At 36.6% G+C, this 23,616-nt stretch overlaps 1 protein-coding gene across 11 annotated transcripts in view; it reads left to right on the top strand.

The window, feature by feature from the left end:
* Dst (dystonin) overlaps positions 1-23,616 on the top strand; it is a 345,440-nt gene that overhangs the window by 276,866 nt on the left and 44,958 nt on the right. For all 11 annotated transcript variants that reach the window (XM_076858540.2, XM_076858545.2, XM_076858542.2 and 8 more), the window contains 11 exons: positions 729-888; positions 1,101-1,427; positions 1,959-2,043; positions 3,141-3,382; positions 4,310-4,516; positions 14,245-14,364; positions 14,561-14,668; positions 16,463-16,681; positions 20,111-20,314; positions 21,912-22,143; positions 23,008-23,234. In XM_076858540.2, the coding sequence (XP_076714655.2) occupies positions 729-888; positions 1,101-1,427; positions 1,959-2,043; positions 3,141-3,382; positions 4,310-4,516; positions 14,245-14,364; positions 14,561-14,668; positions 16,463-16,681; positions 20,111-20,314; positions 21,912-22,143; positions 23,008-23,234 (2,131 nt within the window). The remainder of the gene's footprint in view (positions 1-728; positions 889-1,100; positions 1,428-1,958; positions 2,044-3,140; positions 3,383-4,309; positions 4,517-14,244; positions 14,365-14,560; positions 14,669-16,462; positions 16,682-20,110; positions 20,315-21,911; positions 22,144-23,007; positions 23,235-23,616) is intronic.

Here is a 23,616-nt window from a genome sequence, read left to right on the forward strand (position 1 = left end):
CCTGGCAGAAAGGATTTATAGGATTGGGAGTAAATTAAGAACTCTGACTGCAGATGACCACAGTCATTTGTGTTAGAGAACAGCCAAAGATAGTGGAAGCAGATTTTATGTATGGTTCCTCTGCATCTGAGCGAAAGTGTTTCTAATTTTAAAGAAAAGTCTGAGCAGTTCATCTCTGTTTATAGTTTAAACTATAGAATATAAACTATTGCTTCTGGCAAATAAACTTGACACACTGTATTTTTTATAAAGTAGAAATCAGCATTAATTCTACTAAGCAGGGGATAGATACATGTCTTTCAAACTTTAAATCGTTTTGGCAATTTGGCACAAAAGTGATCTCAGTACTAATGCTCCATTTGAAGTTAATATATAAAGGACTTAAACAGGACCAACCACTGTACATAACAACAATTATTTTATTGCTGCTGTTGTTATAGCATTGTTAATTATCACTCTAATTATTATTGCTGAAATTATTAGGAATATTATTTAAAAAATACACCTTTCCTGAGATTTAGGTACTCAGGGATGATCTGTTGTTCAACTTTAGTTTTAACAGGACTATTCTAACATGTTCTTTAAATGTTAGAGATTTCAATTTTAATCTTAGTTGATTTCTACAAAAAGTGTTTTAGAGTAGAACGGAGGAGCATAACTACAGAATTTTGTTGAATATTTCACACATTCTTTGTCCCTAAATGACCTTTATCTTGGCACATTTATAGGAATCGTCAGTTGGAAGGTATCTTGGTGGTAGCACAGCAATTTCATGAAGCCCTAGAACCACTGAATGTGTGGCTCACGAGCATAGAAGGGAGGCTGGCAAAATTGGACCCCATAGGAACCTGCGCTGCCAATCTTGAGGAGCAAATTGCAATGCACAAAGTAAGATATAATCACACATCAGTACGACTCAGTTTTCCATTTGTTTTGTGGTTTTATGACATAAATTTTCAGTTATGTACTATTGTTATGCATATTTGCAAAGTAAATCCATTTCAAATGTCATCCTTTAGTTCTGTTTATGTTTTCATTTCATTTTTATTTGTCCATTCTTTTTTGTGTTTCTTCTTCTTTTTTTTTTAAACTTTATTTAGGCCTTAGAAGATGACATCACCAGTCACAATAAACATTTACACCAGGCTGTTAGCATTGGCCAGTCCTTAAAGGTTTTGAGCTCCAGGGAGGATAAAGATTTGGTGCAGAATAAATTAGACTTCTCTCAAGTGTGGTACATTGAGATTCAAGAGAAAAGTCACAGAAGGTCTGAGCTTCTCCAGCAGGCCTTATGTAATGCTAAGATTTTTGGGGAAGATGAAGTTGAGCTGATGAACTGGCTGAATGAAGTGCATGATAAACTGAGCAAGCTCTCAGTCCAGGATTACAGCACTGAGGGACTGTGGAAGCAGCAGTCTGAACTCCGGGTATTTGGATTTCTTTTATTTTATTTCTTTCATTTCAGTTGTTCATTATTATTTAATCTTCCTTATTTATGTATTGTTTTACATCCATTATGTTTTAGGTGAGTCGCTATACTCAGAAAAGACCCTAACTGTGTAGACAGAATATTTTTAATGATATCACTTTTAAATGAAGTTGAACTTATCCAATAAGCTGGATTTTTAGCTTTTCATTTTTTTTCTTTTTTTTTTTTTTGGTATATAAGGACCTAATATTGAATCAGTACTTGAGTACCTCCACAGAGTCAACTCTCATAGGCCCTAAGTATTTACAAAGGAGAGTGCCCTGAATTATGGTAGATCAGCATGGGGCATGGGGCACAATGGTAAAAAGAAGAGGCATAAACACGAGAATGAGAATGTGTATGTGAAAATGTGAGGGGCATCCTCAGATATTTCTCTATGAAACCAACTTACAGTTCTCTGTGATTAACAAATACTAATACTGCTTTAATTTTTTCTTCTCCCACATAAAAATGGTACCTTTGTTTTTAGGCTATACAAGAGGACATCCTACTCACGAAACCACACGTAGATCAGGTGTTACAAAATGGTTTAGAACTGCTTAAACAAACCACAGGTGAGCCATCTTTCAAATAACTGTGCAGTCAGCATTTTGCATTGCTTTCAAATATTTTAGGGATTGGGGGAAAAAGACAAAACCATGTATAATTTTTGAGCCTGTTCCAAGACTTTATTCTGGAGAATGCTTTGAAGACCAACCAAGGGGGGCGGTTGGAATATGATCTCACTTTTTTCTCATGATCTCACTTGAGTTCCTGATGGACATTGTGTATTACTCATAACCTAAAGCACTTTGGCACAGGACCTAGTCGGAGAAGCCTACAATGGAGTTACCTTGGTTTTCCACTTGCAGAAGGCAGATGAACACATAGGTTGGAGACAGTTGTTTTAAGGTGGACTGCATTGCAGTGACACATGTTGTGGCAATACACAGGCTTAACTTCTCCGTGTGTGAATCACCAAGAGCACAAACACTTGGTTTAACATTTGTGTGAGGTAATTTTGGAACAACTCAAACTAACTTGTTTTAGTGATTCCTTTGGCCATGGGAAGGTTTCCCAGTGCCTGTCTCCAGTTCAGCAGCATGCGTGTACAGGGAGCAATTACCATTCATTAAAAGTAGAAGAAATATCATATCTAGATACTTGAATTAGAAGTCTGAAACCTAGGACACAATTTCTGTGTCTGTGAAAAGGAGATAGAGGCAGCTGAGGGTCCACTAGAATGGTGCCAGTGAGTAATGATAAGGAAGGACACAGAGAAGTTCAGTATCCTGCCTAAAATAACCCAGCTTTCAAAGTCATGAAGTCTGTGAACTTAATGAGCTGAACCATGGCATTTTGCATCCTCGTGCTTTGATTACTAAAAGTATTATAATATGGATACAAAGGTGCTGAATTCCACATAACTAAAGGCACTATATTCCTTTCCCATTTATGCTTTTGTATTTTTCAGCTGATCAGAGTTGCCAGCAATCCTGGGAAAGATGAAAACCTCATTAAGGTCTCTCTTGGGTCCGCTCATTTTTATAAAAATATCTTCTTTTTTCCCAAGAAAATTTCATCATTATACAATGATATCCAAAGAAACGCCACCCCCTACACATACCTTTCTTTTTCCTTTTCATAAAAAATAACATCTTTGGAATTTTAGGTGATGAAGTTTTAATAATTCAAGACAAATTGGAAGCCCTTAAAGAAAAGTACAAAGACATTACCACGATGAGCACCGACGTAGCCAAAACTGTGGAGCAGGCGTTGCAGCTTTCAGGGCAGCTGCACTGCACACACGAAGAGCTGTGTACCTGGCTGGACAAAGTGGAGGTGGAATTACTTTCATATGAGACTCAGGATCTGAAAGGAGAAGCAGCAAGCCAAGCACAAGTGAGACAAAAAGTATGCCCTGGTTTATACATATCGGATCTGCTTATCCTCTTTCAGGGAGTCTTATTCACACAGCAATGAAATTATATTTGCCTTGTGTCATTTCTTACATGCCAAAGGATGCCTTGGTAGGCGGGGACCCAGCAGACATTGGCAGCAGATCAACCCTTTAAACTTTTAGGAACCTAGAGATGAAAACAGCATATTATAATTTACTCCAAGAGACTTATGTTTGGGAGTATAGTTTATTACAGAAGAGACAGAATGATGAAGACGGGGCGGGAGTGGGGAGGGAAATGATCACTATTTCAGAGACATGTCATTTGGTTGGAATAACAACATTTCGATAAGATAGATGTGTAGCATGGGGCGGGTTTTCTGTTTATAGCACATAGTAGTACACTGATTTGCTGGCCATTCTTCTTTTCAGAGATAGCAGCCTCTTTTATCTCACCCCCGAAGTATGATCACATATGAGCAAAAGGGAGTCAGTGAGGTCAGGCTCACTGAGACTATAATGACTCAAGTGGAATGATTTAATACCTGTATGTCCTCATTTTGAAGGTCACTTAATTTTGACTTGCATTAAACTCATTATTTTTACTTTTTCTGTTACCTGATTATTTAGAGGTTCCCAGAAAGCAAAGAATAATACATGTTAATTGGCTTGGTTTTGTTTTCTAGATTTTAAATATTTATATTAAATTTCAAAGACTCAATGTTGCCTCATTGATAAATGAATTTTTCTTTGAACTTCTCTCTGAAGCTTTTTTTATTCTTTGTAAAGTAGCTTTAAATAACAAAGCTTTGTTTCACTCAACTAAAACTAAGGGGGCCAAAGCATAGACTCACTGGCCAACAGAGGACTGTCACCCCAAAAATAGTTAAGGGAAAGAAAAACTTGTTCACACTTATACCCATATATTTGTATGTTTTTAGGATCTGAAAAAGGAAGCCAAGAACAACAAAACCTTACTGGATTCTGTTAATGAAGTGAGCAGTGCTTTGCTGGAATTGCTACCATGGAGGGCAAGGGAAGGACTGGAGAAAATGGTGGCTGAGGACAATGAGCGCTACCGGTTGGTGAGTGACACCATCACCCAGAAGGTGGAGGAGATCGATGCTGCCATTCTGAGATCACAGCAGGTAGGGACAAGTGGTTTGTTGTCTAAGCAATAAATTTTCTCCAGCTGTTCCCAGAGCCTTTACCTGAACAAAGATGTCTGTTACTAGTGTTTCCATTCATTTGTTGTACTTCAAAAATGAAAGAGTGGATTTGAATAGAATTTGACTGGGCTCCGTGTGAGTGCTAGGGCAAGGCTAATCTGTACATTGTTAATGGCCATCTGTCCAGTGCTTCCCAGATTTACCCTTTCCACACCAGACACTGGGAAGATCAGCCCTGCTTGCCAAATAGAATGCTTTTTGCCTACATATATGCTTATCTCTAATATTAATTTTATGCCTCCACTCAGTTTAATCTTTTTATGAGTAAATATACTGAGTTTGTATGCAAGTTAATACCAATTGTTCATTTATATGCAACTGTGGCAAAAAAAATGCATTTTTAAGAAGGTAACAATTTTGTTGGTGATGTGGAGTTTTTTCCCAAAGATGACTGAAGGGGAAGAAATTATAGCCTCTGACCTGTCTGCGGCTCATGCAGAGTTTATACTCTATGGTTTTAGAGATACCCTGCCCTTAGCCACAGCTCCAGAATATGATAGCAGTGAGGGGGACCCTGGAAATAGAAGTTTGTAATACGTGTCATGATTAAATTTTATTTGAAATTCTGTGACTATTTAAGTCATTAGACTAGTTGCAGATTTTCCATGTGGGGGCTAGTGTGGACTTGAGAGCAGAGCTTGGGAAGGTATGTGACTAAGCTTATACTAATAAGTCAAAGGCAGGAAACACAAATCCCGCAGATTCTGTGGGAGCATTGAAAATTAATTGTTGCTGTAAATGTTGCCATAAAAGTGTAATTTATATGGTTCTGAAGTATAATGCTGCATTCCTTGTTTTGGTACTGTGATCTAAACTCACAAAAGCTGCTGGAAGACAACAAAAGCAAAAGCCCTGCCTAAGAAATTTTTGTGAAGGAGGGCATTCATGCCTGAGGAATGTGTTTGCCCGACTCTGTTTTTAAAAACGTTTGGAGGAATTTGTATGCCTCATTATTATAGGAAAATAAGTGTTTGTGAAATTTATTTAACTTTTTAAAATGCTGATATTTTTCCCCCACTGAAATGTATCTAAATATTTCAGAACTGGCACTGAAGACTTTGCTAAATAGTAAGACAAATACTCCATACCCTGTGCAAAGACTTTCTTGAGAAATTAGGATAGGTCATTTCAGTGAAATGAGATGGTAATAAGGGTAAGGTCAGAAGTTGAGTTAGTACTGATTTGTATTGGTTAGTATGCTCTGATATTTGTCAAGACCATTAGCAGTAGCCTAATTTTATTCAAGGTTTTGCAAATGCTTTCCAAAGTTAACAAAGAAAAAGTAACCAGGTCAGTGTAAGTCTTCAGGAACCTAAAACATATGTCCTTCAGGAAAATAATGATTGTTGTGTGTGTGTGTTTTTTTTTCTTGAGAAAATTATTCTTTACAGGAATTTTTGAGATTTTACTGAAGCACTACAAAAAAACACATTAAAAGGGCCTGGGGATGTGGCTCAAGCGGTAGCGCGCTCGCCTAGCATGCGTGCGGCCCGGGTTCGATCCTCAGCACCACATACAAAAAAAACAAAGATGTTGTGTCCGCCGATAACTAAAAAATAAATATAAAGATTCTTTTTCTCTCCCTCTCTCACTCTCTCTTTAAAAAAAAAAAAAACACACATTAAAAAATGTGTGAACAGTTTGGACTGTATATCTTTTCACCCTTTCCTTTCCATAGAGTGTGTGTTTGGGAATACTAAAAGTTGTACTACCAGTAGGTCACAGCTAGGAATAATGCCATTACCATCTTTTGGTTGTTCACTTGTGTGCTTATATCTGCATTTCTTTGGAATACCTGTAAATCTGCCCAATGAACTCCCTCCGGTAAGGTTAAAGGTGTCTAAACCTGAGAGGAACATGTGTATGAACAATACCTGGTGAGGCAACTTTCCTGGTCCTACAGCTAATTAGTGACAGAGTTGGAACTAGAATTTAATCCAGATCTCCTCTTCTTCACTAGAGTGCCTCCTTATGAATCATATGGATAGGAAGAATCCTGAAAAGTCATCCATAGCTTTTCTAACTTCTTCAGTAATGTGAAGAAAGTACCATTTTTTTTCCAGCAAAATGGAAGCCTGTAATGAAAATATTTCCAACTATAAGGATAGTGAAACTTGACAAGGCAACATTTAAGGATCATGGAACATCACTTTCTAGGCGAGTTAAGAGCAGAGTAGTTGCCTGTCTCTAGTTTGGCAGTGACTCAGTTTTGCCCTTAGGAGGGAACCCTCAAAACTCATGATTTTCAAATTTAGAAAGTAGCAAATTTACCACTAACATTAGTTTGTAAACTTGTATAAAATAATAGATGTTTAGAATAAGGACCATAATACAGTTGGATACTGAAGTTTTTGTTTTCTGATTCACCTAATGATAAATATTCATGAAATATAAAAGGAGTGATGAAAAATATATTTTTAGAGTTGAATGTTAAACCACATATTTGGTACCATCTTATGTTGTATAAACAAATTATCTATCATTCTGTGTTTCTTCTTCATATAAAATATGGACATGATCTGACCTCAGCTTATCATCTTAGACACACCTTTAGTCATATCCTTTTTTTTTTTTTTTTTTTTTTTTTTTTTTTAATTAACTGCGCCTTTTCCTTAAACCTCTGCCTCCAACATAGGCACACCTACAAGTGACAGGTGAGGATGTGTGCTTTGGGCATAACTTGGTAATTTTAAAAAATTTAGTTCTCTTTACCTGAATGACCCACCAAACGAATGTCTCTTGAGATCCTTCACATTTTGTCCAGTATTAAGGTTGTTTATGTGCAATCTACCTCCTTTATAATATTGTAACTTCATTTTTGGAGTTCATAAATGCATGTGGACTTTGTGAACTCTCAGGCTGCTATCACAGAGTATACTGGGTTCCAGACACCAACATGACAAATGTCAAGAAAACATGGAAAAGAATCAAAGTTCAGAAGGAGAAGGGAAGGCAGCATACAGACATCTCCTAATTAGCATCTCCTAATAAGCATCCTGTTTTTTTTTAAAAGAGTTCTGATTTGCCATGGTTAGATTTTTATGTGAACTGTATATCACAATAAGAGTTTCAAAAAAGATACACCACTAAATTTTGAAATTGTAGGGGCAAGGGCACTATGTGAATTCCAGGGATGTTTCTTATTATTTGGGAAATAATTGAACAACCTCACTTATGAGCAAATGAGTGAGAATTATATGTGCTCGGGTCAACAAATCCCCCAAATCTGATTCTCCAAGTTTCCAGACATTGGTATTCTGAAGAGGTTATTCTTGTTTAAAATAATTGGGCCCATTCATTACTTTTAGGAAACAATCTGGGCAGAGCATATAGTGATATTGAGCTAGACTGCCTCTCTCTTAGCAGTGCTTGCCACTTTCTGAGTTAGAAACTGTACATGCTTTTGCACTTTAAACCCACACAAACTAGCATTTCTGTGTTGCTTTCTTTCTCTAATTGCAAATTGAACTAATATTGAACTAAATGAGCTCTGTAGAAATTGGTAAAGGCACTTTTGCTTAGATATCTCCTAAATTAAGACCACTGTGATTGTTTAAACTCAGAGTAGTTCATTGTTCTTTGCCTCTTGTACAATTGTCAGAAGTTGCTACGTGTGGTGTCTCACTAGGTTTGGGAATTTGAGGGGCTCCAGCAATTCTAATTGCTTAGCTTCTGTAAGTGGGCCCTGTAGTGACACTGGTGCCGAGGCTCTGGGTTGGTAGTGTAGCTCCTGTCATTAGGAATCTGCCTTGGAGAAAAATACCACCTGTTTATTTCTTTTAAAAAAACAGAAGGAAACATCCCCTACGGAAATGAGATTTGTTTAGACCCTCCAGGTGTTCAGGGAGTGAAAATAGGAATGATGAAAAGTAAAGTGGAAGGAAACGCTAATCAAAGGAAAATGGTAAGATCTCAAGCCAGAGGAAGGGAGTGAGAGAGGATGCCCTTGGGTTCAAGGTCTGCTCCTAGCTGTGTCTTAAAGACCTTTATTACCACTCATTAGAAACTTTCTGAATAAGTATAAACAATTTTAGCAATTGGAGAAATGTTTAAGTCAAAACCTATTACTTACTGCTTATTGTGAACCATTTTTGGTGAAATCACAAGAGTATTTTGAATTCAAAGTTCAAATAATATGTAAGCACAGACTGTATAACTTGGGAGGTAAAGTGCAGTTCCTGTGCTCAGGCCACCTGGTTAAAACCTCAGGTCCAACATTTACTATCTGTGTCCTCTTTGATAAATTAATTAACGTCTCTCTTCCTCAGTTTTCTTGGCTGCAAATGAAGTTAATGGTGTTCCCACATTATGTATTTGTTGTCAGGATAAAGGGAGCTACTGATTGTTAAACACTGAGAACAATGTATTCAGTAGAATGCTGTGGTTTTAGTGTTTTTTTGTTTTTTTGTTTTTTTTTAATAAAGAGAGTCTCTTAAAAGTGGCTTGCAGTAACTTTTAGGAAATTTCTGAAATGTGAATTCAACGTAATAGCTAAGGTTAAAAAAAATGATGCTAAATGTTAAAACATTGCCCAGAATGCAATTATGGAGTTTCAAAAAAGGTGCTAAGATTATCAACAATTTATTTAAAGTCAACTTTTGCTACTTATACAAGCAGTAAACAAAGTTATTAAAATTTGGTAATCATACAGTTGTTCTCTGTGTTACTCACATGTAAAAATGAGCCCATTTTTTGGCCCATTAGAAATACACACCAGTCATTTGGAATGAGTCATATCCCTGTGGCTGTTCCATTTGTTGCTTAACAATAAATATTTGCTAATTTAATTTTTTAGATTTCTCAAATGGCAGAAGGGAAATTTCTGCTTAAAGCCTTGTTTTCTTTCAGTAAAGCAAATATTTGACTTCATTAAAGAAACAGTGTTTGAGTTTCAGCTTTCCATTTTGGCAACCTAGATGGTATCATCAGACTGTTTTTCATTGGGTACTTTTTCTTTTTTAAAAGGGAAGCCGTCATTTTAAACTAATGTTAACAACAACTTGACTTTCCGTATTATAAATGTCATATTTTTAACAGTTTGAACACAAACAGAAAAGGTTCAGTGATGTGTCACTTTATTTTTTCCGGGATCAATAGAAGAAAAAAATACATCATGATTATTAAATCTTACTTAGATCTCTTACAGCATTTACAGTGAGATGGAAAGGCCCAGATGGTTTCTCTTAGTCTTAGACTCTTCTAAGTGAACCACATAGTCAGGCTCTGCCTGCATTTGTATTGTATGTGCCTTGAAAACAGATAATATATTAGAAGACTCTTTCATTTCTTTCCCATGGGGACTATGCATACCTGAGGCTGCTGGATTAGTCCATGAAGTGTTTTTCTTATGTTTCCTCATGGATCTGTAATTACTAATGAGTACTTCAATTTGAAAATGAACAATGTCATACAAAGTATGAACCAGATTAAGAGAGATTTTTTTTTCAGAAGGTTTTTTGGTTTCCTTATAATGAAGGAAATCTACCTAGAAATTTGACAAATATTTAAAAATCTATGCCCCCTTCATTGGTTTTATTTTCCATTGTTTTTTGGTTCTAAAATTTCCATTTGTTCTTTAGGTGTCATTTCTTTGTGGAGGCTCTGTTTGTGGCTGAGGGCTTCTGATTTTTCATTTAATTCAACCATGAACATTCAGAAATGGTTGTCAAAAGCGTTTTTATCATGGCTGACTTAAAATCTTCTATCAGATAATTCTATCATATCTGCCATCCAGATATTGGCATCTGTTGTTGTTTTTTAAGATGGACACAATACCTTTATTTATTTGTTTGTTTGTTTTTATATGGTGCTGAGGATCAAACCCAGTGCCTCACACATGCTTGGCAAGTACTCTACCACTGAGCTACAACTGTAGCCCCTGGCATCTGTTTGATTATCTTCTTTAATTCAATTTGATATCTTTCTGGTTCTCATATGAAGTTATTTCTTGGATCTTAACTTTCTGATTTTTTTCTTTTTTTATTTATATGTGACAGTGGAATGCATTTACAATTTTTATTATACATATAGAGCACAATTTTCATATTTCTGGTTGTATATACAATATATTCACACCAATTTGTGTCTTCGTACCCGTACTTTGGATAATAATGATCATCACATTCACCATCATTAAAAACCCCATGCCCCCTCCCTTTCCCTTTCACCACCTTGCCCTATCTAGAGTTCATCTATTCCTCCTATGCTCCCTTTCCCTATCCCACTATGAATCGGTCTCCTTATATCAAAGAAAACATTTGGCATTTGGTTATTTGGGATTGGCTAAATTCACTTAACATTATATTCTCTAACTCCATCCATTTACCTGCAAATGGCATGATCTTATTCTCTTTTATCTCTGAGTAATATTCCATTGTGTATATATGCCACATTTTTTAATCCATCTATTAAAGGGCATCTAGGTTGGTTCCACAGTTTAGCTATTGTGAATTGTGCTGCTATAAACATTGATGTGGCTGTGTCCCTGTAACATGCTGTTTTTAAGTCGTTTGGGTATAGACCGAGTAGAGGGATAGCTAGGTCAAATGGTGGTTCCATTCCCAACTTTCCAAGAAATCTCCATACTGCTTTCCATATTGGCTGCACCAATTTGCAGTCCCACCAGCAATTTATGAGTATGCCTTTTTCCCCACATCCTCGCCAGCACTTATTATTGTTTGTATTCTTAATAGCTGCCATTCTGACGGGAGTGAGATGAAATCTTAAGAGTGGTTTTGATTTGCATTTCTATAATTGCTAGAGATGATGCATATTTTTTCATGTATTTGTTGATTATACATCATCTTCTGAGAAGTGTCTCTTCAAGAGTGCTTCAACTACGGAAACCAATAAATGTAATTCATCACATCAATAGACTTAAAGATAAGAATCATATGATCATCTCAATAGATGCAGAAAAAGCATTTGACAAAATACAGCACCCCTTTATGTTCAAAACATTAGAAAAACTAGGGATAACAGGAACATATCTCAACATCATAAGGGCTATCTATGCTAAGCCCCAGGCCAACATCATTCTTTTTTTTTTTAAAGAGAGAGAGAGAGAGTTTTTTAATATTTATTTTTTAGCTTTTGGCAGACACAACATCTTTGTTTGTATGTGGTCCTGAGGATTGAACCTGGGCTGCACGCATGCCAGGCGAGCGCACTACCGCTTGAGCCACATCCCCAGCCCACAGCCAACATCATTCTAAATGGAGAAATATTGAAGGTATTCCCTCTAAAAACTGGGATGCCCTCTTTTACCACTTCTATTTAACATAGTTCTTGAAACACTGGCCAGAGCAATTAGATGAAATTCAAGGGATACATATAGGAAAAGAAGAACTCAAATCGGCACTATTTGCTGATGATATGATTCTATACCTGGAAGACCCTAAAAGTTCCACCAGAAAACTTCTAGAACTAGTAAATGAATTCAGCAAAGTAGTAGGATATAAAATCAACACCCATAAATCAAAGGCATTTCTGTATATCAGTGACAAATCCTCAGAAAGGGAAACAAGGAAAACTACCCCATTTTCAGTAGCCTCAAAAAAAAATTAACTTTCTGATTTAAGGACTTTTTTGGATTCCACTCTGGCACAAGAGCTGGCCAGGTGAGGGTAGATGTCCACGTTCATCACTTAGCCTCGCTGGACACCTCAGGGGATGCCCCATTGTTTTTGCTGGGTGGGTTTGGGAGTTGCAGCTCCCCATGTGGTCTCTACTGATACCTATTAGCCACAGTGGTTCAAGAGTGAGTGATGTTAAGGACCCCCTCTTTCCATTAGGCATGCCTTGACACACTTCAGAGACAAGAATGGGCACAACTCATGTCTGTTTTCTTGGGGTTGGAAGCCCAGGATCTGCATGTGGTCTCTGCCTCTCTCCTTGGCCTTCTCTAACATTACCCTGGCAGAGATGTTGGGAACCTTGCTGTAGCCTCATGAAGGTGGGCATCTAGGCTCCTTGGTCAGCTTTCTTATCAAGTAGAATTGGGGGCGACATTTTTCCCCATGGTATTTGGTTGGAATCAAGTGGTAACTACCTAAGTTTTCTGACTTGCTAGGCTGCCCTTATCCTTGTCCTTTCACTAGAGAGATCAGGCTTGCCTTGGGGCTTTGTGCACATTGATGTGTCTAGGTTGCTAGTTTCTCTAGCATCCAGTCTTGGATAGGTGAGCACAAAGGAGACCCAGAAAACTCACCACCATGGTGTTCCTCAGGGTCTGGGGTCCACAGCTCTTCTGCCCCCTTCTCTCTCCCTCTGTGTAATCCCTGTGTGTGTTTTATGTAATGCGCAGACACTGTACTTATCATGAGGAACTAGGAAAAGTTCAGCTGTTCCATCATCTCCTGAGTCCACATAGTATTGTTTAGTTTGAAAAGTACAAATTCTTTTCCAGTCTTTCCTCTTCCTTCCGCTAGTTATTCCCCCACCCCATCTGGATTTCCAGCTTCTCTTCAGAAATCAGAAGTTCTGGCAGAATTGGGCTTGAATACGTACAGTATCCATTCCCCACTAATTCTGAGGCTGTTGTTAATTACCATTCACCATTGGTGACCACAGTGTCACTTGCCTACTATATTGTCGATGATAATTTCTTAGTCTGGAATTACATTGTGTTTTATCTAATGTAAGCATTGAAATTAATTAAAATGCTCTTTGACTTGGTAGTCACTTCTAGGAATCTACACTAAGAGCCTAATTAGAGATGCCAAAAGATTTATACTATGATATTCATACAGGTATACTTATAGCAAAAAATCTATGGAGAGCCTGAATGAAAATGTCTGGATATGCTGGAATACATTGGTGCTATTTTAAAATCACATTGAAAAATATGACTTGGGAAATTGTTCATAATAAATAAAAAAGTGGGGTATATTATCCTAGAGCTTTACGTGTCTTTCTTCTGGAAGAAAATTCACTGAAATACCAACAGTATTAGCTTCAGGTTTTAATTTTCTTTTGTATATTTTTCTGTACTTTATGAATTTTTACCATGTCCATGAATCATTAGTAGGATCAGGAAAATAAAATCTCTTATTAAAATATTTAAGAATTCTCTCAAAAGTGTTTCCTGCCATTATTAAATGAAATGTTTAAAAATTATACAAGAAAAATTTGGTAGTACACTGTATATACATTGAGACATATATCTGCACATTTATTCATACACACAGATATAGTATAGTAGAACATGGGAATATGTCATTCTTTTTACTTAGGAATCATGTGTTTTTACAGCAGATTGCTACCTGGTATAGTATGAGTCAAGGTGATAGAAAAATTAAAGATGGTATCTGGCCCTTTATGTCTGTTGCTGTTACATTTGGATAATACTCCTAAGGAGCAAACGATTGGGTCCACTAGGAAAGAAGGCAGTGAGACTCACTGTCCTAAAATCATTAATACAGTGTTATGACTTCAACACATTTTAAGAGCTTATATTTAATTGCTCTGTGGAAAGTTCTCCTTTCTTTATGACTCAGTCATTCTCATGAATTATTTCAGGATGCCATGAAGAGATAAGCTCAGAGTCTCCACTTGTGTAATAAAGATATTTAAAAGAAACGTAGATAGGTATTTTTCTGGCACCAGTTACAGGAACTTGCTGACCTTATGATTTATCTTTTGTTTAGTTTGACCAAGCGGCTGATGCTGAGTTATCCTGGATTACTGAAACAGAAAAGAAATTGATGTCTCTGGGTGACATTAGGCTTGAGCAAGACCAGACCTCTGCTCAGCTGCAGGTTCAAAAGGTGAATAGATACATTTCTAGTTGCTTTGTAAATTATTTGCTGCTGTGCTCCAAGTCTAGGAAATAAGCTTGCATGATTTGCTTTTCAAGATCCCTCTAGGGTTATTGGGTATTTTCAACTACTTTGCCTAATTGTTTTCTTTTTAGTTACAAACTTTGTTTCTTTTTTCTTTAAAATTTTATTTGGTAAATCACAGACATTCACCATGGAGATTTTGAGACACAAGGATATTATTGATGAACTTGTTAAATCTGGACATAAAATCATGACCACATCCAGTGAAGAGGAGAAACAGTCAATGAAGGTATAATCTTTTCTATGTGACTGGTGTTGAGACTCTTAAATAGGCAGCATGTGTTGAGCTTTAAGGCTACAAAAGACTTTTATCCACAGCTGCTGTTCAAACAGCAAACAATGAAAGGAATATTCCTACAGGGAATGACCAAGAGGACAATGTTTTTTAATAAACATAAAAGCTATTAAAGTTTGGGTTCTTGGCTAACTGGCACACATTAAGCTTCGATTGATGTTAACTGTATTTTTATCATTATTATCAGTATAAACCATTGTTATTACATATGTCAACTCACTTTGAGTTGAGTTTTATGCATTGTTAGAGGGGTTTAATTTCATTTTGTTGCATATGGTTTTCCAATTTTCCTGGCACCATTTGTTGAAGAGACTATTTTTCTCCAATTTATGTTTTTGGCTCCTTTGTCTAATATAAGATAATTGTAATTTTGTGGGTTAGTCTCTGTGTCCTCTATTCTGTGCCAATGATTTACCAGTCTGTTTTGGTGCCAGTACCATTGCTGTTTTTTTTTTTTTTTTTTTTTAATTAGCGATAACAGGAAGATACCTCAACATCGTAAAGGCTATCCACGCTAAGCTCCAGGCCAACATCATTCTAAATAGAAAAAAATTGAAGACATTCCCTCTAAAAACTGGAACAAGACAGGGATGCCCTCTTTTACTACTTCTATTTAACCAAGTTCTTGAAACACTGGCTAGAGCAAATAGACAGATGAAAGAATTTAAAGGGATATGCATAGGAAAAGAAGAACTTAAATTAACACTATTTGCTGATGATGTGATTCTATATCTAGAAGACCTTAAAAGTTCACCAGAAAACTTATAGAATTAGTAAATGAATTCAGCAAAGTAGCAAGATATAATATCAACACCCATAAATCAAAGACATCTGTGTATATAAGTAAATCCTCAGAAAGGGAAATGAGGAAAACTACCCCATTTACAATAGCCTCAAAAAAATAAAATAAAATACTTGGGAATCAATTTAATGAAAGAGATGAAAGATCTGTACAATGAAAACTACAGAACCCTAAAGAAAGAAATCAAAGAAGACCTTAGAAGATGGAAAGATCTACCTTGCTCTTATATAGGCAGAATTAATATTATCAAAATGACCATACTACCAAAAGCACTATACAGATTTAATGCAATTCTGATCCAAATCCCAATGACATTCCTCATAGAAATAGAAAAAGCAATTATGAAATTCATCTGGAAAAATAAGAGACCCAGAATAGCTAAAGCCATCCTTAGCAGGAAGAGTGAAGCAGGTGCCATCACTATACCAGATCTTAAACTGCTATGAGTTTTTACTGTGAATTTATACCATAGTCAAGATCACTGTGACTGCTACACAAAATCCTTGTGTAGCACAATATTCTACTTTGATTCTAATATATGTAATTAATTTGTTGATTAGCAATTTTTACGGTTTAATTTGCAAAGGAAAGTCTTTTGTGTTTCAAGAAAATACTGTCTATGTTGGTACAATCATATGAAACCTGTTTTCTAGCCTCAAGGGCATTATAGGAATGAGTGGAGAATTCTACTTCTTGTTTGAAGAGCTAGTATCTTATTCATAAAAACTGGCAGTCCTTCTTGAATTTATAATGAACTTTTGTACACAGAAACAATTACTTAGAATAGCTTTTATTGATTTATTCATTTCATATACATTTGTTGTGTACCTTCTCTATGCCAGGTGTACAGTGCTAGACAAAGTAGTCTGGAATACGGGCACTAGTCTGCCTGACAATTAAACATATTTCATCATCTGATTTTCTAGAAAAAACTGGACAAGTTATTGAAGAACTACGATTCCCTCTGCCAGATAAACTCTGAGAGGTATCTGCAGCTAGAACGGGCACAGTCCCTGGTTAACCAGTTCTGGGAGACATATGAAGAACTTTGGCCATGGCTGACAGAAACACAAAAAATCATCTCTCAGCTTCCTGCCCCAGCCCTTGAGTATGACACTCTAAGGCAACAGCAGGAAGAACATAGGGTAAGCTGAGGGTAAAAGAAAATGTGATATTCCCACTAAAAAAGCATCATGGTTTTGATGGTTTTTGAAAATGCCATTAGATATCATACATGACTACAGTGTCTTAATAATATTGTCTTCTGGTCTATGCAGTTTTCTTACCTCATAAAGGCTTAACCTGTGGCCCAGAATTATATGGAAGGCCCCATGTGGGTAGGGCATGCTGTATATGCCATTAATTGCATCATGACTTTTATAGAAGAGTATACAGTATAAACCATCTGGGTAGGGAAAAAACTCCCTTTTCAAAATGCTAGAGAAATAAGTTTTGGAAGTGCTTTTTCAAGTTTACACATGATAAATTCCTTTCCATTTGTACATGTTGACTAAGTTTTATATTTTTTATGTAGTGGTCAGAGCCATCTAGACTATAAAGGAAAAGTAGAAATATATGGAAGAGGCTTCATACAGCTTGGAGAAAATGTACAGTATCATGAAATATATCCAAATAGCAATATCAAAAACTGTGAAAAGGAAATATGCTGAGGTATAAAGACATATCACCCCCACTCCCCACCCCTGTGTACATGGAACTCTTTGAAGTTCTTATTCCCCTAAGTGTAGATGAATATACTAGGGAATATATTTACAACTACAATTATATGTATTTTAAACATAAGTGAAATGGCATTATAAAGCCCTCGTTTTAGCAATCACCTAATTATTAATGTCACTTAAACTTTTGCAAAGATTTGTATGAGAGAAGGTTCAAGACTCAGAATAAAATTTGGAGTCCTTTCTATTTATGGACTTGTGAACCTAGTTGTTTTCCCAGATCTGTACAAAATGTACTCTGAGACTTGGGGGTGGGGGAAGGAAAGGAAGAGAGAGAGAACTTAGGGTGTATTTCAGGGAATATTACATCATTGTTTGTAATATGTGAATAACTTATTAACTTGTTTGTTTACTATTTTAATATACTAGCATGGAAGACTATCTCTAACAAGTATTTATTTAGAAAAGAGTTTTAGAGAACACTTTAAGGGAAAATGAAAATTTCCTGGAGTTCTGTTTAAATCATTCAGCAATAGAAAAACTTAGAAACTATACAGAATCAGATTTAATTTTAGTAGAAGGATTTTTGTGGTGGAAATCCTGATGACTGTTCACAGAATGATTTTTAATATAAAATATTTCATGGATTTATTTTACTCTGATGTGATTTTAATAACTGCTTTTCACATAATATCAGATGGTAAGAAAGGGTCTATTATGGAGCTGACAATTTCAAAATTGAGTTGATTTCTCTTTTTTGCATAATCTTTAAATTCAAAAAAAATTATGATTGTATATATAAGGAAAAGTATGAAGGTTTGCAGCCAAGTCTTCAGATTGTTCAGATTAAAAGCTCTCAGAATATTTGTAGTGTTCTAGAAATGGCATTTCTTCAGCTTCACCATCTCTCCTTCTGTTTGGGGGGAAGATCTAGTTCATTCTTGTCAGTAATAAAAGCTGGTTCCAAGGGCCTTGTTACCAAGAGTTAGATATCTTAAAATCACAATGAAGTATCTCCAGCAGGACTGGAGTCCCGGATCATTTTGCCATATGAGGCCCTATCCTCATGCCCACACATGCCCAAGTGTGGGCATCCATTGGGTGTTCTCTTGTGTGTCATGGAATAGTCTGCAAAAGGCTCTTCTCATGCTCCCCAGGCTGTCACCTCTTAGTAGTACTGCACAGATAAGATCTCTAGGCAGCCTGAGAAACCTCAGCAAAGGTCTTGCATTTCACTCTGAGTGTACACTTGTTTTCCAAGCATGCACTGTGGAATACTGAAACCAGAATGTGTGTGACGTCTCCAGCTCTCCTTTCCCATTTGATTTTATCATAGCTGGTATTGCCATCACCACCTCCATTCTGTCAAGCAGCAGGAAGAGATGATTTGATTATATGAAATGAAAATAAGGAAAGCTCATCCTAGAACACTCAGGAGCTGGATTGTAGGCCTGCGCCTCCCATGTCCTTACTTGCAGTATATTCAATTAGACGTACTCTTCCTTTTAAAATTGAATTCCTGTTTAGCTCTTTCCTAGACTTTAAAAACTTTAAAAATAGCATGTGACACGGAGGATAGTTGATGATGTAATGTACTAATTTCCTCAACAAGTTCTCACAATAATCCACAATACTAGTTTCAGCAGACACTTTGAATAAAAAACCCAGTTATGTCCATCCTGGTGATTTTACTTTATGAATAATAGAAATTTAAATGTACAGAAAAGAATGGCTAGCTTATCTCTAGACAGTATTTCCTGAATATGATTTCTCTCAGAGAAGGTCTTATTAGGGATTGGATAGCAAACTGTTTGGAGATGTACTTTCTGTTGAGGACAAGGAACTTCTGATGAGGGAACCCAGTCTATCACATGGACATATGGAATGCTCCTTAGTGATGCATGGAGGCTGGCCTCAGAGAAACTAGGCAAAACGCCCCGGGGAGTGGTTTGGGGCTTGACTCATGAAAAAAGCTATTCCACTAAGAACCCAAGATCCATGAAATATAAATATTGCAGCTTTACTCAAGCCTCCAATCCATCATTTCCATCAGCAGGAATGGGACTCCACCTGGATCCCACTTCCATTCATTAACATAAATATCATTGTATCTCTTGTTTAGGTTATGAAATTATGCAACATATACCTAGGACACATTTTTCTTTAAATGCACCTTTCACACAATATATAGCTATGTATTTGAAAGGTTGATTACCCTTACAAATTTAACATTTGAAAATAGTGAATAGAAATAAACTCATTCATATGTATGTATAATGTTTATGTCATATATATGTAGAGTAGATTCTAATATTTGTATACAGTATAATGTGTATCCATTTTATATGGGTTCACATAAATGCCATGCCTTGTGGGCTTATATCACCCTCATGTGCTTTTATCTTGAGTTTTTACTCTCAACACTGTCTGCCTTCTGCTGACCTTCTTTCCATTCTCTTTTTTCCTTTCTCCCTATTTTTGTACATATCACAAGTGTATACAGAGGTACATCAAGAATTATTGTTTGGTCTCTGCAGGGACATAGGAGATTAGTGTCCTTTCACATAAAATGACCCTTGGCTTATAAACTCTTGTCAAAGTGTACTGTTATTGGCATGGAATACATAAAGAACTGGGTTCATTATTTCACTCAACCAGCAATTGTGTGTGTGTACCCTTGAAGGGGCTTTGGCATGACTAGACTGTTGTTTAATATTTGTGTCAGGGCCATCTCTTCCTGGCAAAGAGTTGTATGAGCCATCATGTGCTAAATGCCTTGCTGTGGGGAGAGCATTTGTTTGGTGTTTCTTGCCAGCTGGATGCATTGGGGGTGTGGACAGCTGTAATATGGAGGTGTGACTCTGAGATACTGAGAAGCTGTTTGGTTTGTTATAGCAACTGCGAGAGTTGATAGCCGAACACAAGCCTCATATAGATAAGATGAACAAGACTGGGCCACAGTTACTGGAATTGAGCCCAGGGGAAGGCTTCTCTATCCAAGAGAAGTATGTGGCAGCCGACACCCTCTACAGTCAAATTAAAGAAGATGTCAAAAAGCGAGCTGTGGCACTGGATGAAGCCATTTCTCAATCAACTCAGGTAATCGTGTACACTAGAAATAGAACTAGGTCCTCCCCTCCCAAACAGCAAAGCAGGGAAAGCCATCCTCTTAGACATCCTGATTAAATTTCAACCAGAATTATTTCACTCCACTAACTCAGGGTATTGACACAGGGTATTTGTCTCTCAAAGGTGGTGTTTGCTTGTGCCCAGCCCTTATATTTCTGTGCCTGCTTTAAGACACAATAAAAGATAATTTTCAGTGACTAAGAAACATACGGTCACTCTCATTGTCAGATATTAAATTCCATGTCCATCTCAAGTGGAAGGTAGCATGTGCCATTGGAAGAGATAAAGTACTACTGTCATTATTAATAAAACATTCTCAAGACATTGAGGGAAGGCTGAATGATAAGCCAAATAAAAAGGAAGCAAATACGAAGTTGGAAATAAATATTTTTTTTTTCCTTTTGTAAAAATCTTTTTTCAAGAAGTCAAATTTTAGAATTGCTCAAAGGTTTTCCACTTTCAAGGTTTAGTTTCTATCATTACATACAGAGCATTAGAGTGGTCTGTTTTCTATAATCCCAAATGGTGGTTCCCTAAACTTTAAGAATAAAGTAGAACTTGTGAATGGACTAGTATTTATAAATTCGCTTAATATAAAAAACAACAGATTTAGCTGGGTGCAGTGGCTCATGCCTGTAATCCCAGTGGCTCTGGAGGCTGAGGCAGAAGATTCACTAGTTCAAAGCTAACCTCAGCAACTTAGTGAGGTGCTAAGCAACTCAGCAAGACCCTGTCTCCAAATAAAATATTTTTCAAAAAGGGCTGAGAATATTGCTCAGTGGTTAAGCACTCCTGAGTTCAATCCCTGGTACCAGAAAAGAAGAAAAAAATTTTTTAAATTTAAAACTATCTCAAATCTGAGATTGTGTTTGACCATGAATTAAATACAAACTTGTTTACTTTTTTTTTTTTTTTTTTTGGTGCTAGGAGTGGAACCCAGGGCCTTGTGCATTTTAAGCATATGCTGTATACCCCCAGCCCTAAAACCGAATTTCTGATACAGTATTGTGGAATGTTTTGTTTAGTTTTTTGACATTTTTCAGTTTAAGAAATATGTAACTTAAGGAATCTTTTAAATCAAAATTGTCCGTGAATTTCACACTTAATAATATAGGTTTTTAGAATACCAAAATAGTCATTAGAAAAGAAGAAAACAATCAGTTTTGATAGAAAATATCTAGTTTATTGAATATAAATTTTAAAATTAATTTGAATTGTGATAACAGGATGAAGTTACAGGTTAGAATAGATGCTGCTTTCCAGTGGTCCAGTTATATGTTAATATATTATCATTTCTTAATGAATACCCTCAATTATTTAAAAGAAACTAAGTCCATTCTACTTACATAGTGTATGTAACACAGAAATGTATATACAAGTCATGATTTTAGGCATGACTTAATATTATTACCAGCTGTATCTAACTCTATGAATGGATATATTGACAAATGAGATTCACATTTAATTCTTAATTAAAGAAATTAAGTGGATTTTTTTTCCACTTAAATTTCACACTTAGTATCCCAGATCTGTTTCCTCCCAAATGATCCCACTGTTGTACTACTAGTTCCATGACAAGATCGACCAGATCCTTGAGAGCTTGGAGCGCATTGTGGAGCGGCTGAGGCAGCCACCTTCCATCTCTGCTGAGGTGGAGAAGATCAAGGAGCAGATCAGTGAGAATAAGAACGTATCAGTAGATATGGAAAAGCTGCAACCACTGTATGAAACTCTTAAACAGAGGGGAGAGGAAATGATTGCTAGATCTGGTGGCACTGATAAAGACATATCTGCCAAAGGTAATCATTTTGAAAAATTCAGCTATGCTTTTATATCAACTCTCAGTTTTTATGTTGTTCTCTGATAGTCCAAATGCATAACAGAATGCCAGATCTCGGAAAAGGCATTACAGATATGTGTTTAGGGTGGAAGGGCTGGGTATACAAGTCCCTCGTTAATGTCTTCCTGCGTTTGTGAAATTGATCGAATACAAACTGTGCTGTTATACAAAGACCATGTGATCCCAGGGCCTTTTTAAACAAGTAGGCTAAACATAGTGCTAATAAGGCCAAACCCAAGGTTTTTAAATATTTTTTTTTCTCATTCCTGATTATATTATCTTACCTAGTATGCCTGCTCTGTCCCATAACCACAGAAATGGCAAGAGCATAGCCCATCCAACTTAGAGCCATGAGCTGGGCTTGTGCACAGTGGAAATTCATGATAGGGATATCTAGAAGCAAGCCAGAAATACACATCCTACATTTTTATATTCCTAGGACTGAAACAGATAACTTTATTCTTGAGTTGGAGAGAGTTACAAATGTTTACATGGTTACTTAATTTTTGAGGAAGTTTGACCAGGCTCAGCAAACTTAAAACTTATTAAACTTGGGTATACTCTGAGTTTACATAGCTTTGAGCCTCCACTTTTTTCAGGAAGAGCCTTGGTTCAGCAGAGCAAGAGACCCATAGATCTTGCACTAGCTGGAATAGGATCTTTGGGCCCAGTGATACTGATCAGACTACAATCAGCCAAGACCTAGTCCAGTGTTAAATACCTAGCTAACTGAATCGATGTTTTCTGTGTGAGCTAAAACATTTTGCTTTATTGCTTCAATGGAACTAACCAACATTTGTGCTAATACTGTTTGACTTCATAGCTGTTCAGGATAAACTTGACCAAATGGTTTTCATTTGGGAGAACATACACACATTGGTTGAAGAAAGGGAAGCTAAACTCCTGGACGTAATGGAATTAGCAGAAAAGTTCTGGTGTGATCACATGTCACTGGTAGTTACCACTAAAGATACTCAAGATTTCATCCGGGACCTGGAGGATCCTGGAATTGATCCTTCAGTAGTAAAACAACAGCAAGAAGCAGCAGAGGTAAGCAGAAAATCTCATTTAAAGTTTAAAAAAAGATAGGTGTGGCATAATGAAACCTGGGTTCCTGTGGTATATGTTAGGAATATTATTCTGTTATAATTTTATATTTATTTCTGAACATGGAATTCATAATGTTGGTAGGAGATAGAATACACCCACAAATTTTGCTTGGAGACTGTATATTTAAAATAATTTCTCTCCATCTCCACTGCTTCTGCCTTTTCAGGGCCTCATTATCTCCCCTTTTGGCTTCCAAAGTAACACATAGTACAGTCTCTTTAATTGCTAAGCCTCTAACCTTGCTGCCAATCATCTCTCTGTATCTGCTTTTATTACGTTGCTGCTTGAAAACCCTCAGAGGTACCCACTGCATGCTGGATAA

This window comes from Callospermophilus lateralis, chromosome 6, assembly GCF_048772815.1.
Source record: "Callospermophilus lateralis isolate mCalLat2 chromosome 6, mCalLat2.hap1, whole genome shotgun sequence".
Taxonomy (NCBI): Eukaryota; Metazoa; Chordata; class Mammalia; order Rodentia; family Sciuridae; genus Callospermophilus; species Callospermophilus lateralis.